At 43.2% G+C, this 20,981-nt stretch overlaps 1 protein-coding gene across 14 annotated transcripts in view; it reads right to left on the bottom strand.

Annotated features, from left to right (window-relative positions):
• The window catches only part of NF1 (neurofibromin 1), a 246,780-nt gene that overhangs the window by 133,453 nt on the left and 92,346 nt on the right, over positions 1 to 20,981 (bottom strand). For 12 of the 14 annotated variants that reach the window (XM_027862574.1, XM_027862586.1, XM_027862578.1 and 9 more), the window contains exons 15-22: positions 15,498 to 15,577; positions 14,634 to 14,757; positions 8,758 to 8,919; positions 3,707 to 3,953; positions 3,091 to 3,164; positions 2,254 to 2,337; positions 797 to 1,237; positions 91 to 230 (exon numbers count right to left, since the gene is read on the bottom strand). In XM_027862574.1, the coding sequence (XP_027718375.1) occupies positions 91 to 230; positions 797 to 1,237; positions 2,254 to 2,337; positions 3,091 to 3,164; positions 3,707 to 3,953; positions 8,758 to 8,919; positions 14,634 to 14,757; positions 15,498 to 15,577 (1,352 nt within the window). The remainder of the gene's footprint in view (positions 1 to 90; positions 231 to 796; positions 1,238 to 2,253; positions 2,338 to 3,090; positions 3,165 to 3,706; positions 3,954 to 8,757; positions 8,920 to 14,633; positions 14,758 to 15,497; positions 15,578 to 20,981) is intronic. The other 2 variants (XM_027862576.1, XM_027862588.1) reach the window with 2 other exon arrangements.

The following is a 20,981-nucleotide window of genomic DNA, read 5'->3' as shown; positions in this document are numbered from 1 at the left end:
GAACACTCCCTGCGTTCGAGAACACCATCTGGGAGCACGCTTTTACAAGGACGGCTTTTGGGGTGACCCACGATCAATCAGGCTACTCACCTAACCAGATTCAACATCATCGTTTCAATGCTAGCTTGTCCCATGTGCTCAGAACTGCCTTCAGCGTGATTATCCAGCAAGTTCTTCATTATGGCTATGGTCTGCTCCACAAATTGGGTGTTGGTGTCCGTCAATAAAACCTGTGCAAACAACGACGCACATCCACCGTCAGCAACCCACAAGCGGTTGCGTCCTCCACTGTGAGATCACTGAGGGAAAGCTATCTATGGAAAACCATATACACGGACGAAAAGTTTCACAAGAAAGAGCAGGCTTTGTCCTGCTGCACTCCTTTCTCTAGGAGATACGTCGCTTTCTACATAAGGTAATCTGTGCCAGTTCACAATGCTCATATGAATTCCCGTTAATAAAACCCATGCATGAAAGGAAGGAAACAAGCATTTATCAATTGCCTACAGGCACTGCACTAAGTGCTTTAAAAATATAGTCTGACTAGATCCTCACACCAGCTTTGTGAGGTCGGTGCCTTTATTTTTCCCCATTTTACAATGGAGGAAACTAAGAAAGACAAGGGTTAAGTGACTTGCCCAGGGTCACACAGGTAGGAAGTGCCTGAGGCTGGATCTGATTCTAGGTCCAGTGCTCTATCCACTGTACTATCTAGCTAGCTGAAGGCCAAAATGGACTAATGTCAATCAAGTTATTCTTCAAAGGATGGGAAAAAGAGAAGAAGCAGGAAATTTACCTGTCCTTGAGGATCAAAAAACTTGCTGATGGTACTCTTTAATTTGTTAAACAGCATTGGATAAAGGGCAGGACTCAATTCGAGACCCAACAGATCCTTGACATTGCTCCGTATCTGCAGTCCCACTTTTTCGTGGTTACACACCATCAGAGAGAGCAGCCGATCCATGAACTTGCTGACAGGCGTCTCGGCGTTTCCATCAGTGGACATCATGGAAATGAGAGAGCCCTTGCGCTCACTGATCGGGCCCATCGGGGGGCTGTAGGTGGCAAAGCCCGCGTTGCTTCGGTGCTGGAGGCACACCCCGCCGAGGGCACAGAGAAACCCGGTCATGTTGATCCACTCCTGGAGCGAGTCTGCGTCACAGAGGTCAATGGAGCCCCCTCCACTCACATGAGACATTCTCCTCTTCACGATGGTCTTATGAAGGCTTTCAGCGACCTAACGCACAAGGTGCACAAAGAATGACTTCTTCCTCAATATTCACCTGCCTGACAAGCTCCCGTTTAACCTATACTGACTGTACCATACTTCATCATCTTTACAAAACACTTTCTGGCTGAAGACGATCCAGGCAGAATCAGATGCATGGTCAGGCCACATTTTGTTGCCACACAAGCACGACTTTTTCTGAGAGTCCCAATGAGGCACAAAATAGAAACAACGATCAGAGAAGAGTCATCTTTTCTGAGGCTCCCAGTAATATTAAAAAATACACAAGGACCAGCAGCAGTCAGAGAATGTACCAAGGACATGGACTCCTGTCTACACTCTTGAGGAAATATCTCCGGCAGAATAAACGACATTCTGACCAACTTTTAATAGGGCTTTTTCATTTATAACAGTCATCCATTATATATATCCAAGAGAAAAACCACCGGTCACTAAGAAAACAAGTCAAGCACAACATGAAATGCATTGGCATGTGACAGCGTGGACCACTTCTCTACCACGGAGAGAGAGAGAAGCACTTTATCATCTCCCTACAGGACTAAGATGGGGTAGAAAATAAAAACGCCAAACTAAGCTACCAGAGCGTCTACCAAGTATCCAAACGGACAGTGTGGAGTTTAATTAACTTTTATATGTCCCTGCTGACCCTTCTGGGGAAGTGCTAATGAACAGAGCAGCCACGAACCAGGAAATCAGCAGGAGGAGGTGGTGACACCTTCACTGTGTCATGGACCCTCTGGGGAAGCCTGGTAAAGAAGCTTATGCAAGTCTGTCTAGCTTGAGAAGGCTGTTAAAGGCACAAAAGGAAATCAGACAACTACAAAACATTGTAAGAAACAAGTCTGTGGACTGTAGGTTAAGAACCCTTGAAACACAGGACTGAGCAACAGACCAGTGAATTCCTAAGCCAGGTGTCGCCGGTAACAAGCCAGTCACGAATACCAGATGGTAACACACTAATGACCTGGTTGGGACGGGCAACACGAACCGCTTCCTCATCTCACCTGGCCATCTTCAATTTTGGCTTTCGGATAATTGAGGATTAATTTTGTAGCTTGCTCCCATTTCGCGTAAGTATCTTCCCAAGCCTAAAACAAAGGACAAAAACCTCGTTAAGCCACGTCACAAGTGACAAACCTCGCAACTACACTAACTCCATCTAAGCCTTGCACCGAATCCGCACTTCTGAAAGGCAGAGTCATGATGCTTCCTTGGCTTTCAGGAACATTCCTTATCTCCCAGAAGAGGCACACTTTTAACAAGGGTTTGAGAAGAGCAAAATCTTTCATCAAACCATATGCTGCAATTTTTGGTTCAGAAAAAATGTCCATTCTGACTGCACAGAGCACTGTCCAGGGTGCCAAGAGGAATATGAGATGAGCAAATTCCATCTCTCACCCTTAGGGACCTTCCAGTCAAGCAGGGGGAGATAAGACCTGCACTCAGACAATTGACAGAAAACAGGCTAGAAGAAACGCCTCAGAGAGGTGCCGAGTGATGGGAGGGGGCAAGCACGGAACAATCCAGCCAGGGAAAGTAAGGCAAGGGATCATGAGGGAGGGAAGGGGACAGAATGAACAGAGGTCCAAGGGCCCCAAGCTCATGGCACAGGAGGCAGTCCCGTCTGGCTAGAGGTCACAACTGCCAGCTTGAATAAGTAAGTACCGATAACACACAACAGATCCGTTTTAAGGCCACCGGTGAGTGTGCAGGTAGACTACACCGCCTCCACCTATTTGGGTTGTTTTGGTTTTCGGGTGGGAGAGGCAAGGCAGCAAGCTGATGAAAAGATACCCGTAACCCACGTCAAGGTACAGACTCTTCCTACAGTAAATGCCTACCTCGGTGTTGCCAGCGGTTGGATGTTCAATGCGCCGCAGCAACGCCATCACTCTCTTCTGAAGAGCTGCCCTTCCTAAGCAAGGAAGACAGCAAATCAGTTCTCACCACAACCCCCACTGGGTGGGGGCCAGCCAGGAAGCACAAGGCCCACCCCCCAACAGCAGTTTAGCAGAGATGCTCAAAGGTAAGTGAAGCTCTACAGATCATGCTGAATACAGCAGAGCTGAGACAGTCCCTTCACTAACTTGGAGGGCATTCACCTTCCACCTAGCTGGTATCACAGACCCCAGAGTCATTCCCTACCCATAGTCAGGGATACCATGCCAGCATGCTTAGGAGACAGAAAGGCCTGGAGAACCACACTGAATGACTGTGACTGTCAACACAAATTCTGCAACAAATGCATAGGAAATGTGAGCAGAGCCTCCTCTACAGTTAATTGGCCCTACAAATTCATTTTGTGTAAAACAGTAGCTTTTACAGTAGAGCTTGAGAGCTGTAAGGCATCAGAATTTAGGGGCTACATATTTTTCCCCTTGGGAACAAGGAGAAGGGACGACAACAACAATTCCATTTGGGTGGAAAGGAAACCCAGCATTCTGGAGCCACATTTACCTGTTGACATCATGTTGCTGACAGATGCAAACTCCATGAAGGTATTATAGTTAGGCAAGAAATGGTGCACCGAAATCTCATCTATGCCACACCTGATATCGGCTTCCTCACAGAGGTGTCGAAAGCAGGACATGGCCACAAGCACAGCTTCGATGTCGGGGCTCCACAGAAACATGTACAGAGCAACCTCGAGCTTAGTCTGGGCCTGGCGGCAGATTGGTGTCCCGCTGGACCCTATTGCACCATCCTTGGGGGAGACAGATTTTTAAATTTGGTCATTTTCCTACGAAGGTCAAAAAATGCAAAACATGTGTACCTGGGCTACCCTCTGTACTCAAGCCTAAGTAAGATCTTTCCCCTATACCTACAAGACTAATTGTGACCCCACTGAAATGACCTGGGGGAGAGAAAGCATACAAGCCCAACTACCAAGCAAGGGACTCCATCTGATTTCAAATAAAAATCCGTCACGGAGATTTACTGGCTAAAATCAGAGCCTTCACTGGGCAGAGGAGGGCGAGGAGGAAGGAAGGGGTTTCAGGGTAAGTGGAAAAAAACCAGAAACAGTAACCACACAAGACCAACATTCCCATAAACTAACACTCCCTCTCTCTCTCTCTCTCTCTCCCCCTCCCAATACATACACAGATGAATTCTAGGTTACACATATGTAACACAATGCATAGAAACTCAATAAAAGCATTATTGGCCAAAAAACCACAAAGAAACAAAACAACCAAAATTCTACAATATACAGAGAATAGTAAATATAATGAAGCTTAACTTTTCTCCCTATAATTTAATTTTTAAAATTAGCCATGTAAAATCTTTAATGTAGAAAAAATTAAAAATTTTCCCAAACTTTATTTTTGCTTAAACTGTGACTAAAAAAACAAAACAAAAAATAAATTCTGAACAGCTGATACTGTTACTATAATAATCCAGCTCAAGTATGTTTTGTGTATGACAAATCAAGCTAGATACAATAGGGAATATAAAAATGATTAAGACAGCCCCTTCTCTCAAGAGGATTATAATCTAATAGAGGATAAAGCATGTGCACAAGTAACCATGACATAGTGAAACATGTGATTAGTCTCCCTTGGGATAGAAGGTTGTGGATCAGGAAAGATTTCATGGAGGAAGTACCATTTGAGCTGATCTGGGAAGGGTAAGTAAACTTGTAAGAGAGAGAGAGAGAGAGAGAGCTGGGAGCAGGAAAGGCAATGGGAACTCATTCCTGGGACACCATTGGGGGATGGTGAGGAGTCTCATCTCCTCACAGGAACAAAAGAGAAGGGGAAGAGTGGAAGATAAGACTGGAATGCTGAAGCCAGATCAGGAGACACAAAGTCTGGCACAAACTAAGTACTTCACAAGCTGCTTACAGACTGACAGGAAGAACGTGAATGCTAAACTAAGGCATTTGTCCTTTTATTCTGGAGACAATGGCAAGCCACTAGAAAAGGTGAGTGAAGAGATCAGAGCCCTGCTCTAGGAAGAAGATTCTGCCATTAGGATGTGAAAAAGTCAGAAGAAAAAAGTCAGGAAGCTCCTGAAATGTCCTAATAGAGGGTCAGGAGCCTCTAAACTGGGGCTGAGGATGGAAATGGAAATAAGGGGATGGAAGGCAGAGACATTACAGAAAAAGAAGTGAACAGATTTTGTGAGCGAATAAGAAGAAAAAGGATGAGGGTCTGGGGCCTCTATGGCAAGTCACGCAGCACTGAGAGAAAGGTCAGGGCTGGGAATGGACGAGTGAGTGGGAGAGAGGAGAGAGAAGGAATGGGAGGAGGATGTTTTGAGCAGATATGGGGTCATGGGGGCTGAAATAATAGTAAGGTTGAAGCTATGGTGGCAGGCAGGAGGGAGTCCAGAGTAAAAGAAAGAGAACCAGCGGCAAAGTTTTAAAATGTCCACGTCAAAGACGGTAAGAGGATAAGTAAATTAGAGGGACAAAGAAGAAATTTCTTTTTAGGTCTATGCACAGGGGAAGAGTTCATGACAAAACAAGCAACAGAGAGGATCACAGAAAATAAAATGGGCAACTTTGATCACGTGCAATTCTAAAGTTTTGCATGAAATGCAGTTTAAATTAGAAGGCAAATAGATAAATGACAAAAAAAGTTTGCAAGCAAGTTTCTGTGACAAAGGTATGATATCCATTTAAAGAACCGATTTAAATTTATACAAATAGAGCCTATTCCCAAATTTTCAAATGGTCAAAGGACATGAAAAACTAATTCAGTTATGATTAGGAGAAGCGCAAAAATTAGGGGAAAAAAAATCTTTGTAGTCAGCTTCTCTGATAAAGGTCTCATTTTTAAGGAGAAAGAAATATAAGCCATCAACAATCATATTAAAAAAATTTTTTTTCAAATTATTACTAGTCAGAGATACGTATATTAAGGGCAACCCTGAGGCTCTACCTCATATCTATCAGACTGCCAAAGATGAAAAAAAAGGAAAATGACAAATGTTGGAGGGGCCATGGGAAAAGGGACCAGTCATTCTGGAATGCAATTTACTTGGACTTAATTCCAAAAAGTTACTGAACTGCACATACTCTTAGACCCAGCTCTACCACTACTAGGTCTATATGCCAAAGAGATCATGTATCAAAATGCTTACAGTTACTCTTCATCATAGTCCCAAACTGGAAGCTAAAGGGGTGTGCATCTACTGGGGAATGGCCCAAGCAAATTGTGGTATATGAACATTATGGAATACTGTTGCACCATAAGAAATTATAAAATGGGCAGCTCCAGTGGAAACCAGGAAGACTTCTATAAACTGACGTAGAACAAAATAATGACAAGGAGAATAATGGATACAATGATAACAACGGTATCAACAACTTTGAAAGACTTTAGTTGTCTAATGGATGTAAAGATAAAGCACAAATCCACAGGACTGAAGAGGAAATCCCATCAACCTCCTCATGTCAGAGAAGTAATGGACTGAAAATGCAGAAAAAGACATACATTTCTGATACAGCCAATGTGGGAATTTGTTTTACTGTTAAAAAAAGAAAGAAAGAAAGAAAAAATTGCATATTTGTTATGAGGATTATTATTATCAGGCAACTAGGTGGTACTAGGTATACTAGATCTGGACTCAGGGAGACCTGAGTTCAAATCTAGCCTTAATCACTTACTAGTTGTGTGAACTTGGGCACTTAACATCTGTCAGCGTCAGTTTCCTCATCCATAATATGAAGATAATAATAGCACCTATCTAGCAAGATTAGTGGGAAGGTAAAATGAGTCAGTATTTGTAAAGCACTTTATAAACCATAAAGCACTATATACATTATAGCTGTTATTAATACTGTTATGATTATATTGTTCAATTGGAGGAGAAAGCTATGAAGAGTATTTTACAAATGAATTAATTTTAAAAAATTAAATGCCTCTGAGTGGTCCAAGCATTCTGGATTTCAATTTGAGATTATGTTAAGAAAGAAACTAAACTGTTCGTACCCTTCACCCCGCGGTTCTACCGTGGACCTATACCCCAAAGCAGTCACACGCAGAAACCAAAATATTCAGAGTATCAATCAGCATTTATTAAGCACTGTTTGGGGGAGAAATAAAATAGGTACCTAGGGATTAGAGAATGAAAGAAAAAACCTGTGGTATATCAATATAATGGATTATGATTCAATTTTTTAAAAATGAAGAACTCAGAGATGAGAAGATTTATATCAAGAGCTTCTGAACCCAGGATCTGCAAAGATTTTTTAAAATGTTTCGATAATTATGTTCCAATACACCTGACTTCCTTTGTAATCATATGTATTTTATACATATAAAATGCATTGAAAAACATACCTCTGCTAAGGGGTCCATAGGCTACATGAGGTTGCCCAGCAGTCCCAGGACATGATGAAAGGTTAAAACTCCCTGACTGATAGAAACTGATACAGAACGTAATAAGCAGAAGTCAGAGAATGATGAATGGCAAAATGAAGGGAAAAAAAACCAAACCCATAAATGGCCTTAAGTGTAAATGAAGATCATGAAAAGAAAGTGGAATTCTAAATAACTTAAGGAAAACTCTTTCTTCCCTCTCAGCAGAGAGGTAGGGCAGAATACAGTACGGATACAGTCAGGCCTGGTCTCTGCATCAGATATTTTGCTTACTTGCATTGACTTGACACAAGGAAAGGTTCAGTTCTATAGGAGTGTGGATGGGAAATGATTGTGATAAAGACAAAAGACATCAAGAAGGTACATAAAAATTCGATGAAATTACCTAATTATACCTATTTGGGAGGAAGGGGATGGGGGGGGGGAGAGAGAGAGTACACACACACACACACACACACACACACACACACACACACACCTGAAGGTAAACACAACAGTTCGCAGACAAAATGGGGGATAAGCCACAGTGTGTAAGGGGGGAAGAGAACCCCAAGGCGAACGTGGCTGATCACATCTGATGCTATAAACAGGGACAAGAAGAATGGTAGGGGACTCCCCCCCAAACGACTGAAGCAGACTGTGGAGGAAGGAGGCAGTGAAGGCAGCAGAAGGCCCCAGTTGCTCTTCTGAAAAGGCAGGTGGTAAAAAAGAGAGGAGAGAAGGGTTAGTGGATGAAAGGGGTCACCTGGGCAGTTTTCTGTGTAGAAACACATAGAACACAAACACCTAAATATCATAGATGGAGTTCCTGGAGTATTTTTGGCAACTTGGGTCAGCTGTACCACAACTTTTACACTTGACAGGTGTCCAGGGCTCTGATTTCCACAAGAAAAGTTTCAAGAAAGCTCACACACACGGGTCACAGGAAGAAGTACTGAAAGGCTGAAGAACGGACACTAACATGACCCGTCAATGCTTACACAGCGCCTTGAACAGGATATCTCATTCGGTCCTACCAAGGGCATCATTCTATGCATTTTACAGGGGGATTAAATGACTGGCCCAAGGTCACCAAGCTAGGAAAGGCTGGACTCCCACTCTAGCAGTCCTTCCATCCAACATGGCCATGGTCATTTCAGACGAGTCACTAAAATGATTACAATAAAACTGGTGGCTTACCATCGAGGAGTTTCCTTTGACTTTCCTGAGAGGTGGTCCTTGAGCACAGGTGCGTATAAACTCTTCATGGTCTAGAGAGATATGACTGGTACCTCCACCAGAAGAGACATCATACCCTACCCCATAAAGGTAGAGAAAATGGGAAGAACTCCTATCTGACTGCTAGGGAGAAAGAAGAACATAAGTGCTACGAGAACTGAGGGCCAAATGCAAGAACTGCTCCCAGTGGGGTCTTTTAGTCGGAGGCTCTCTCCTAGAAAACCTGATCCATGCCGATGCCTGAGAAATGTGAGAAACGCTCCCGTGGAATTCCGTTAGGAAGAATATTCTGAAGGCCTAATAAGGGAAATGCAAGTAAAAACAATTCCCAAGTTTCATGTCACACCCAGTCAGGTGGCCAGAGATGACAAGGGCTGGGGAAAGAGAGGCATCCTAATGCCCGCTGATCTGGTCCATCCAGGCTGGATAACAGTGGGATCAGTCATCAGAGAGTCATTAACTTCATATACCCTTTGGCCCAGCAACCATCTGGGGGCATATTCCCCAAAGACGACAAAGACAAACAGAAAGTTCCTACTTACAGAAAAATGTTTATAGCAACACTTTGTGTGATAGGAAAAGGCTGCGGGAAAACTGAATGCCCATCAACTAGGTAATGACTGAATAAACTTGGGACACAAATGTAATGGATATTATTGCACTCAAACAGATGAGAGAGATGAAGAATGGGAGCGAGCAGAACCAGGCGCAGAGCTGACACAGACGGCAACAGTCCGGAGAGGAAACCAACACTAACAAACGACCCCCCTCCTCCGGGGCCCCGGATTCATCTTGGTTTCAGAGGATGTCAGAGAAACGACTCCTCCTCTTGGCAAAAAGGCGGTGCCTGACAGGTGCAGAGTGAAGCACGCTGTCAGACAGGCGGTGACAAAGAGGGAGGTAAACGGCTCAAAACACAGGAATAAAAGCTTCTTTCTTAAAATAAAGAATAAAATAAAGAATAAAGCGGCAGCTAGATAATGCAGTGGATAAAGCACCAACCCTGGAGTCAGGAGGACCTGAGTTCAAATGTGGCCTCAGATACATAACACTCACTAGCTATGTGACTCTGGGCAAGTCACTTAACCCCAACTGCCTCGCAAAAAAGAAAAAAAAATATGTATGTATGTATGTATAGATATATATACATAAAATAAAATAAAGAATAAAGCTGAGAAGTCGGTCTCTAGAAATAGACTTCCACAGCCCTTAGCAACTCAAGCCACCCAGAAAGAGCCACCTGAACTAACACCCATCAGGATTAGCTGTGGGCACATTCTGGCTTCTCCACGTTGGGGCGGGTTTGGCATGGCAGCTGCACCCTGGGCAGCTCTCATTTTGGCTGTGGCTGCTCTTGCCATTTCAAAGGATCCAGCCATTGGGCATATTGCTGGTTCTGCTGGCTTGGCTCCTCATCAGGACTCATGGCCTTTCCACTCTCCATACCTGCCGCTTGGAGCACAAGTAATATTCCAATACATCCACATACCATTGTTTCAGCCATTCCCCAGGAGATGGGCATCTCCTCTGCTTCCAATTTTTTGCTATTACAAAAAATGCTTCTATAAACATTTTGAATGTATACTAGAAGTTTCTTTCTCTTGTTGCCCCTTTGATCATTTCTCATTTGATTACATTCACATATCATAATTTGTTCAGCCATTCCCAAAAGATGAACATTTATTTATTTCTTGTTTTCTGTCACTACAAAAAGTGCTCTGTGTGTGTGTTTTTCCTCTAACATATATGGGGGGGAGGTCTCTCTGTCTTTGAACTATTTGAGATACATGCTTAACAGTGGCATCCCTGGGCCAAAGAACATGGACATATCAGATGATTTCCTACCATAATTCCAAACTGCTTCCCAGAAAGCACTACCAACAGTGCAGTAATGTCTTCATCTTTGCATCCTTCCAACATAGATGATTCCCACTTTTGACAGGCAGCTGGGTGTAAATTGGATTTCATATTTGGTTCGGGGTGGGGTGGGAGTGGGGGGGGGGACGAGGGGGGGGGGGAGAGAGGGAGAGGGAGACAGACAGAAAGTGAGAGTGTGTGTGTGTGTGTGTGTGTGTGTGTGATGTGTGGGGTGAAGGGGACAGAAAGGGTCAGGGGAGATAAGTTCAGGCCTGTGTCTTAGAAAAATCACTTTGGCAGCTGAGTGGAGTAGACTGGAGTGAGGTGAAATCTGAAGTTAGGTAACCTAACTGAAAGTTGTTGGAATGCTCCAGGGGTGAGATAAGCAGGGCTGCTGTGTGGGTGGAAAGAAGGGGACCTATAAAACACATGTGGTGAAGGTTGGTAACAGATTGGATAAGCAGTGTGAGTGCCAGTAAAGAGGTGAGGATTCCACTAAAGGTGTGAACATGGAGGACTAGGAGAATGGTGGTGCCCATGACAGTAACAGGAAAGCTGGGGAGAGAGGAAGGCATGGGGAAGAGAATGAGTTATTTTACACATAGCAAGCTTGAGATGCCTAATGACATTCAGTTTGAGACGTCCAAAAGGCAAGTGGCGATGTGGGGCTACAATCCAGGAGAGAGATTAGGACTGGATATAACCGAACCCATGAGAGAGGATGACAAGACAGTATAAAGGAATAGGAGAAGGTGGCCCAGGACACAGCTGTGGAGAACACCCAAGGGGAGAAAGTAGGACCTGGAAGAAGATCCAATCAAAAGAACTGAGAAGGATTTATCAGACAGGCGGCCAAACAAAAGTCCAGAAAGGAGAGTGTAACCAGGAGAAGAGGATGTTAAGCATGTCAAAGGCAGCAGAAAGGTCAAGAAGATCAGCACGGAGAAAAAAAGCCATTATATTTGGTTATTCAGAAATCAATCAGAATCAAGAAGTTAGAAGCCAGACTACAGAGGGTTTAGAAGACAAATGTGAGAGAGAGTGGAAGCACCAACTGTAAATTATGCTTTGGATTAGCTTAGACAGGAGAAAGAGGATAGAAGATGACAGCCAGCAGGGATGCTGACAATAAGTGAGAGTTTTAAAAGATGAGAGTGTTAGTAAGGAAAAGGGAAACACCAAGTAACCAGACAGAGATTAAAGACTAGTCAGAGAGTAGGGATGATAGAGGGGACAATCTGGTGGACGAGTTGGAATGGGATCAGATGGGATCGAAGGTGTGTGGGGTGGCCTTGGCCTAGAGAAGAGCCACCTCTGCATGCAAGATGGCAAAGGAAGACATCTGAGTGACATAAGAGGTCCCTTCTTAGGAAGCCTTAAAAGAGGACGGACAGCTGCCACACCGGACAGCTTAGGTAAATATACGGCTGAAGGCTAATAGAAGGAGCACATGATGCCATAAGGTAGACACCAGGCTCCAGGACACCATTACGCTATGGCATACAGTATTTTCAATGCAACTTTATCTGAAACTATAAAACCTTTTGTTCATATAATTCACATATATTTTATAATGGTAACTTGAAAAGTAGTACCAGGTCATGACACTCAATCTGGGCTGCAGTAAGGACCCAATTCCCTTGCTCCTAGGCCTTTACAAACACTGCCTGACATGAGAGTTTCTAAGGTTTGTGTGTGCCACCTCATAAGTATCCTGCTAGACATACTCAGCTCTTTCTTAGGCTTCTATAGACCATGAGTTTAAAAATAAAAAATTTTTAGATGTTTTGAGATATTCTTTAGCTCTTCGGTGACCCTAATTTGGAGTCTTGCCCTGAGATTGTAAACCAATGTTTTACAACAACACTCTGGTTTCCCCACCCTCTCCCAAAGGCTTCTTCTTTTACTAGATGACTGAAATATTTGTCTAGGACTTAAATTTGTGGGATAACTATGTAGGTGTATGACTTACAACCTAGGAAAAGAAGGTCATCAAAAATTATGCAATGATGAAATTTTTTTTCTTAACCTTCCTTAACAGAACTAGAAAATGTAAAGGTTTTTTTCCCCCATGTTTAAACCTGCATTAACTTACCTTTTTTTTTAACTTTTAATGTTATTTTTATATCAGCTTTATTTATAAATATATCCCTCTCCACCCAGAGAGTCATCCCTTGCATCAAATAAAAAAGAAAAAAAATTTTAAATCTTTTCTGCCAAATTAACCCACCAATTGAATGTGACAATATATGCAATGTTCCAGTCTCCCACCTCTCCAAAGAAGGGAGGAAAGTATATTTTCCCATCTTTTCTTTGGGCCAAACCTGGTCAACATAATCATACAGCATTCAGTCTCATTCCTTTTTATTCTTTCTATTTTCACTGTGAATCCAGGTTTTCTTGGTTCAGACTAATTCACACTACAATCAGGTCACGTCTTCCCAAGCTTCTCTGGAGGCTTTCTGAGGATCATTTCTTAGAGTACAGTCATACTCTAGTACATCCAAGAACCTCAATTTCTTTAGCCCTTTCTCAAATGATGGAAATCTATTTTGTTTCCAGTTCTTCACTACTACAAAAAGAACTGTTAAAATAATTTGGCACGTAGGGGATTTTTCATCTTTCTATTTCTGTTCGCCTTGGGTGTATATATGTATATATACATCTATATACATCCATCCATACATACATATATATATATACACACACACACATATATATACATATATATATATGGCTTGAAGAGTGTGTGTGTGTGTATTTACACACACACACACACACACACACACACACACCCTTTTCTGTACTGTTAAGTATCTGATCTGAAGTAAAAAGTTTTGAACGTTCTGGGTATTTCCTAGGCATAGTTCTAAACTACCTTCCAGAAGATACAACTTCACAGCTTTAACAATGTATTAGTGTGCTGTCTTTACTTTTCAAAATTATGAATTTAACTGTTAATAAAAATGAACATTTAACACAGAAAGACCAAAAAAAGATGACTTGTTATTACATACATCTTTCTTCACTTTAGTTAAATTTCACCCAACAGGAACAAAGCTGCCCTGTGTCTCCGAGTTCCCTGTTGAACTTCTTTTTGTAATTTTGTTTGTATTTATTTCGAGTTTCAACACCATCTGTGCCTATCCTTCCACGAGCCCTCCACCATTGATTATTCTTATGTCATCTTTACCAATGCACTAGGTAGCAAGCAAAACTTCAGAGAAACATCTCTGATTATGGATATGAAGGAATTTGTCAGATAGTGGTTAATAGTCTGAAATTCTTCCTTTGAAAAGTTTCTTCATATTCTTTGGCTTCTCATTCCTGGAAATGGCTCCAGGCCTTCCACACTGATGTTAGCTGCCTTACCTTAGCTAACAACCCTTGATCAGAGAAAACCGATTTAGCCATTTTCTCCTAATCAACAGTTCCCCTTTGATTTCATATGGCCTAAATGATCTACTTTATGCTCACATCTACCTCACTTGGTTAGGATTCTCACCCCAGACCAGGGGCTCTTAACATGGTATCTGGCAAGTTTTTTTTTTTTCTTAATGTTTTTATAACTATTTCAAAAGAATTGGTTTCCTTTGCAATCCTTGGTATTTTATGTTTTACATGTTAAAACCTGAATCTGAGAAGAGCTCCAGATGTTATCAGATTGTGCCACGACAGAAAGAAGGTTAAAAACACCTGACGGGTATCTTCAGACAGCCTGCTTTCTAATGTCCCTAGGAGTTCGTGGGGGGGGGGACATTCCCCAGGTACCTTATGTTCTCAGGTCTACCAGTCACTGGATTAAGATCACCTTATTTGATTCTTCTTCACCCAGTCTGTTCCAACCATTTAATTTGACTTTTTGATTATCACTACCTTCTAGTGAGTCCTGTAACTTCTCTTCCCCACCTTCACTGCTACTGATTTTTCAGGAATTCCCTTGAAATTTTAGGCTTTTTTTTCTTCCAAATGAAACTTACCTTATTTTTAAGAAGATATTTGTTCCTACAGATCAAAATTTCTCGCAACCATTTGAGAATTTCTGTACTGCTAAGCATCTGATGGGTAGTTAGCTTTTTACAGATATAAAAAAGCATTTGTGAGCTGAAACAAAATGAAGTTGATCAGCAGTAGCAGAGTAATCCTCTAATACAGACACAATGAATACTTAACAACAGAATCTTCTTACAACCTGATTTTTAATGACTGATTATTTTGTCAGGTTTAATAGAAAAGTTTAATAAGGTACCAATCAAATAATGATGACTGTGTCTTACAGGAGATAACTTAAAATTTTTTCACATAATACCTCACCAATGAACCTCACTTCCATTTTTCATTTTAAAGAACTATAAGTAGACTTCATTCCCAGAAACAATCTATGTATCTTTTCAATCCATCCATTCATAAGTTAAGTCATCCTATAAGGCCTGATTTGTAAGTTAGGCTTGAATACACCGGCCTACCCCTCAGATTTAGCTATAGTATCTTGCCTTCATGTCCCTTTTAAACATTATCATCTATTTCCTATGACATGGGTCATCACCTGTACAATTTGCCTTCTCAGAAACCTTAAGTTAATAAATTGAAAAGCCTTCAATATGAACTCTTCATTTGTCCAAGACTGTTGTTACATTAGGATACTTTTGAAAATAACGTAAGTTTGAAGATCTGAACCTAAAACATGCTATCTAGGTAGGCATGATGCATACATGATTCATGATACATATGTGAAAGACCTATAGACATGGGCATACGTGTTTCATGTTTATCTGTGTATGACTCTACAGAGCTAGAATTTTAAAAGGTTACAATAAAGTTAATAAAAATTAAAATGGACATACCTAATCTCCCAGAATGTTTCTATAGGTGAATCTGGATTCCATAAGTCAATGCTATCCAACTGATGAAGAACCAGCAAAGCCTAAATTTAAAGATAAGAGTATTTCACTACTATATGAAACTAGCTCTTTAAGCAGAGAACAGCAGCAATACATGAGGCTCCAAATGTCTGCCTTCAATGGTAAAGGTCATGCTATCGATGCCCTTTTGTATCCCAAGTCTTACTGAGCACAGGGCCTGGCACACACTAACGGCTTCAGAAACGCAAGTTGATTGTTGGTTGATTTAAAAACAAAAACTAGAAGCATTTTACTAAAGACCTAAATGTTTCCAAAGAATATGACCTTAGGGTGCAGCTAGGTGGTGCAGTGCATAGAGCACCGGCCCTGAAGTCAGGAGAACCTCAGTTTGAATCCAACCTCAGACCAAACACTTGACCCTTACTAGCTGTGTGACCCTGGGCAAGTCATTTAACCCCAATTACCTTAAAAAAAAAAAAAAAAAAACACAAACAAACAAAAAAAAAAGAATATGACCTTATTCCCACAAGTAACTGTGAGTGAAAGCTGGTCATACGTACACAGACAGAGGAGTAAAAGATTCCCAGGTCTGCCAAAGAAACAGATGCTCTCTTGCTTACTATAAAACCTTTTGAACAAGAGAATATTTTGGAAAGGACTAAAAAAAAAGGGGGGGGGCAGACTTTGTCCTTTATAGAATATTTGTCCTTGAGACTGCAGCTTAGCTAAGGAGCAGATTATAAGATACTTGCTATTTTAAAGTAATTTCTTTTTCCTGCCTTTCCTAAAGAGAAGTGATATGTTATGATGGGCAGAGAGCAGACCTCAGAGCCTGTAAGCCCTGGATTTGAGTCCTGCCTAATATATGCTGGCTGTGTGGCCCCCTTTACCACTCAGTACTTCAGGCAACTATAAAGGTATCTGCAGAGAAGGGCCACTGTGGCAGGGAGTTTCCTTTAATAATACAATGACAGGTCGGCTCCCTTGGGAGCCCTTGCGAAGAAAGCTGAGAAATCACCAATCCAAAGAATAAAGGAGCTGGGAAGACAGGGACAGTACAAGTCATTTCTTTTGAACCAGCCCTCATTGTGAATACTGCTGACCGGGAAACTCTCGCTAACACTTCGGCTTCCACTGGTAGTCTTAGAACACTGCCTGTGGCACTGAGAGAATCAATCAATAAACATTTAGCAAACACCTACTATGTGCTGAGCACAGTGCTAACAGCCAGAGACACAAAAAGAGGCAAAAGACAGTCCCTGCCCTCAAGAAGCTTACAATTTAGTGGGAGAGATAACATGCAAATAAATATATACAAAACAAGCTATATGCTGGATAAATAGGAAATAATTAACCTAGGGAAGGCACTAGAATTAAGGAGTTGGGGAAGGCTTCCAGTAAAAGAAGGGGTTTTCCCTGGGATTAAAGGAAGTCAGAGAGGTCAATAGTCAGAGTGGAGGGGGAGAGTATTCCAGGCATGGGAGACAGCCAGAGACAATGCCCCGAGTCGAGAGATGGAGGGTCTTGTTTGTGGTACAGCTAGGTCAGTGTCACTGGATGGAAGAATACATGTGGGGAAATGAGGTGTAAGAATACTGGAAAGGTAGGACAGGGCTGGGTTATAAAAGGCTATAAAATGTCAAACAGAGCTTTTTGTATTTGCTCTTGGAAGCAATAGGGAGCCGCTGGAGTTTATTGGGGGGACAGGGGGCAGGAACATGGTCAGACCTTTAGTTTACGAAAATCACTTGAGTGGCTGAATTAAGGATGAATTGCAGTTGGGAGAGACCTGAGGCAGACCAACCCACCAGCCACAGACAATTTTAATAGTCTAGGGGTGAGGTGATGAGGGCCTGCAACACAGAGGTGGCAGTATCAGAGGAGAGAAGGGGGCAAATTTGAGAGATGCTTGCAAAGGTGTAATCAACAGGCCTTGGCAACAGCTTGGATATGGGGAGAGTGAGCAACGAGCGAGGAGTACAGAATGACTCCTAGGGTGCACGTCTGGGGTACTGGGATGATGATACAGCCCTCTACAGAAACAGGGGAGTGGGGGGTGGGGGGTGGGGAATACTGGATTCAGTTTTGTGTGTATTGAATTTAAGATGTCTACTGGACATTCAGGAGATCAGCAGAGAAAGTGAGGCAGGAAATGTAGGTCTGAGTCATCAGCATAAAGATGGTCACTGAATCCATGGGCACTGATGAGATCAAGTGAAGCAGTACAGTGGGAGAGAAGGGGGGCCCAGGGCAGAACCCCCAAGTGACATCCAGGATCAGAGGGTATGATGTGGAGTAGGACCCAGCAAAGGAGACTGAGAATGAGTAATCAGAGAGGTAGGAGGAGAACAGGCAGAGAGAAAACCTAGAGAGGAGATCGAGGAGGAGAGAGTGTTCAGCAATGTCAATGGCTACAGAGAGGTCAAGAAGAAGGACTGGCTGACCTTGGAGAGAGCAGCTTCAGTGGATAATAAGGTCAGAAGCCAGATTATAAACGAGGGGTGAAGAACAGATTGAGAGGAGAGAAAGTAGAGGCACCTATTGCAGACATCTTTTCAAGGAACTTCATTTCACGGCAGAAGAGACATAGGATGGCAGTCAGCAGGACCGAAGGATCAAGTGAGCGGTTTTTCAGGATGGGGGACGCACGGATACATTTGTAGGCAGCAGGGGATGATCCAGCAGACAGATAGAGATCAAAAATAAGTGAAAAGGTGGGGATGATGGAAGTGATTATCTAGTGGAGGAGACGGGATGGAACAGGGCCGCCTGAACACAGAGGGGTAGCCTTGGTAAGGAGCAAGGCCACCTCCTCACGTGAGACAGGGATGGAGGAGAGAGGAGCAGAAGGACTGAGTTACAGGAGATGAGGGAGCTCCCATAGAATGGCCTCAATTTTTTCTGTAAAATATAAAACAAGGTTCTCAGCTGAAGGGTGGGGCAGGAGTTAAAGGAGGTTTGAGGAGGTCTGGAAGAGCCGCTGTGGGGAGGGGATAGTGAGATAAGGGAGGGAGTGCAGGACTGCCAAGCAGCAGTGAGGACCTAGGTGAGACTAATAGAAATCAGTAGTGCACCCAGTCAGAACCATATGATTTTCTCCACCTTTGTTCAGCAGCAACGTGTAGGAGCAAAGGCAAGAAATGGTGGGAATGATCTGGAGCTTGGCTGGTTGCAATCGGGATTAGGATTAAAGAGAGAAGGACAGTGTGGAGCTGAACTGCCTCACTGAAGGGTCAAGATGGAGAGAAGCAGAGAGAGTAGCTACAGCAGGAGAGATGGCTGGGGAGACAACTGAGGGGTCAAAGGATCAGAGGTCAGAGTGTGGAAGGAAAGGGGTAGGGAGGGTGAAAAGACAACAGATTACGGTTGGATAAAGGGATTCCAGAATTCTTGAACACATTCTGGAAATGGGTGGGAAGCAAGGAGTATTCCAAGCTCCCAGGCTCGACCAGTAAGCTGAGAAAAATGAGCGAGGGTTAAGTGACTTGACTTGGGTCACACAGCCAGTGTGGATCAGAGGCAGGACCTGAATCCAGATCTCCACAATTCTGAGGCCAGCACTTACTCCATCCACTCCTCTGTGCTACCTTTCACGGGTAATTTTATATCCAAGGCAATCCTGAAACATTCTTTTAACTAAAAATGTCAATTCTCACCCTCCACACCAAAGCTCCTACACTTCATCTCCCTCATGTAGGTGCCACCTCCAGATATGCAGAGCACCATCCATCCATCCATCCATGACCATTCTGGTCACTCATTCATTCACTAAGCGTTAGTTTCTTATTAAGTCAGTTCTGCAGCTCTTGCCCGTGATCTTCCCTAGGCCCTCCATGGAGCCAGGAGGAGCGTGTACCTAAGCACCGGGGCCAGCCTCCAGTTCTCTGATCCCATCGGCTGCTGCTCCCTCACTCTGATCCTATGATGCGCACGCATCTCTTCAGATCCTATCGCTCCCCTAACAACATCATCGAGTCCCCTTCTTTCTAGTGGGCAGTTTGGGGCTGTCATGACCCATACGCTTACTCAAGTGCTCTCGGGGTGTTTTCATTGCCTTTGAGGGCTCCCTCTCAAAAGGCTGAATTCCATGAAATATGTCAAAATCATCCAAGATTCTTTGTACAATATAGTCAAGAAATGATTATTAACAGCAGAGCTGCTAACAAATAACCAAGTTACTCAGCCTGTCCTTTTTTTGAGAAAAGCTGTGTGACCCTGGGTAAGTCACTTAACCCCATTGCCTAGCCAAAAAACAAACAAACAAAAAGCCAAAGAACAAAAACAAACTCTAGATTTTGAGGACTACCTTTCAAAACCTTTGAGAACTAGAATTTTATCTACATCAATAAGCAGGAAGAACAGACAGAGTGAATGAATGGGCAGTAGCATAGCCTTAAGTACTGACATAGATTGCTAATCTACATTATTGTTTCCCAGGCCACCCAGCTAAAAAGGAGCCCGTGTCAGCTCTGACGCAGCAGCATTCAGACTCAGATGTTTGGGAATGGTGATGGTGCTAAGTGAGAAAAACAGCTCCCAATTAGGCAGTCCATTATGATTACAGAGTGTTTCAGTAACTTGCTGTGATCCTCAAATCAACTTGAAATGAAGACGCTGAGGTTCAGAGAGAGGACTGGACTGCCCATGGGGGCTTCCAAGCCACGTCCAGTGCTCTCTAGCCCCTCCGAACCCTCTGCGCCTTTGGAAATGAAATCTGGTCTACGTGTATCCCCGGCACGTCCCACAGTGCTCTGCTCGGAGGAAGCACCTCACATGTTTGGACTGAGTTTCTTTACTCCCACGGGCATCAACTTGAGGGCAGAGCCTGTTCTGTTCTTGCCTTCATGACTGCAGCGCCTCCTTCCCAATGCAGCAGCCAGCAGGCAGGCCCTCGATCAGGGCTAGCATTTGAGATCTGGGGCCAGGAAGGGCTGTCGGCACCAATCGAGCCCAGCTCTGTCTGTTATTTGACAGGAGGACGCCAAGGCCCAAGGAGGTTCAACGACATAGCACTAGATGAGCCACAGATAAGCAGGAGCTAAGTGGAGGTCAGGAAGGCCTCGCCACCAGTGTCGGACAAACGTCCTTTTGTGCTCCCTTCATGTCAGAAACAGGAATTCAGGAGAGATGGAGCACTGCTCAGAACCAGGGACAGTCTTCGCAGGTCTAGGGACCACCACCTAGAGAAGCAACTCAGGAATGACTAGACAGCTTTAAGATATTACTTTACCTCTGCTCAGCACACGTTCCCGTGTGTCTCAAGGGTCCCTTTCTGGAAATATTAGGGTGCTTTCAGGATCTAATTTGAATTCCTCTCCCCAAATAATTCTAAGCCATCTGGAAATACTCAACCAATTTCAAGTATTACCTGCCAGAATCACTCTCCCCAGTGGCCAGTGTCCTTTTGTTGATAAATACAAGGAGTTAGCCAGGAATTTCCAAATTCATGCTACAAATTCCCAAAGA

This window comes from Vombatus ursinus, unplaced genomic scaffold, assembly GCF_900497805.2.
Source record: "Vombatus ursinus unplaced genomic scaffold, bare-nosed wombat genome assembly UNPS02014768.1, whole genome shotgun sequence".
In the NCBI taxonomy this organism is placed as follows: domain Eukaryota; kingdom Metazoa; phylum Chordata; class Mammalia; order Diprotodontia; family Vombatidae; genus Vombatus; species Vombatus ursinus.
The sequence above is the reverse complement of the archived record's forward strand: the minus strand, read 5'-3'. Positions and strand labels throughout refer to the sequence as shown.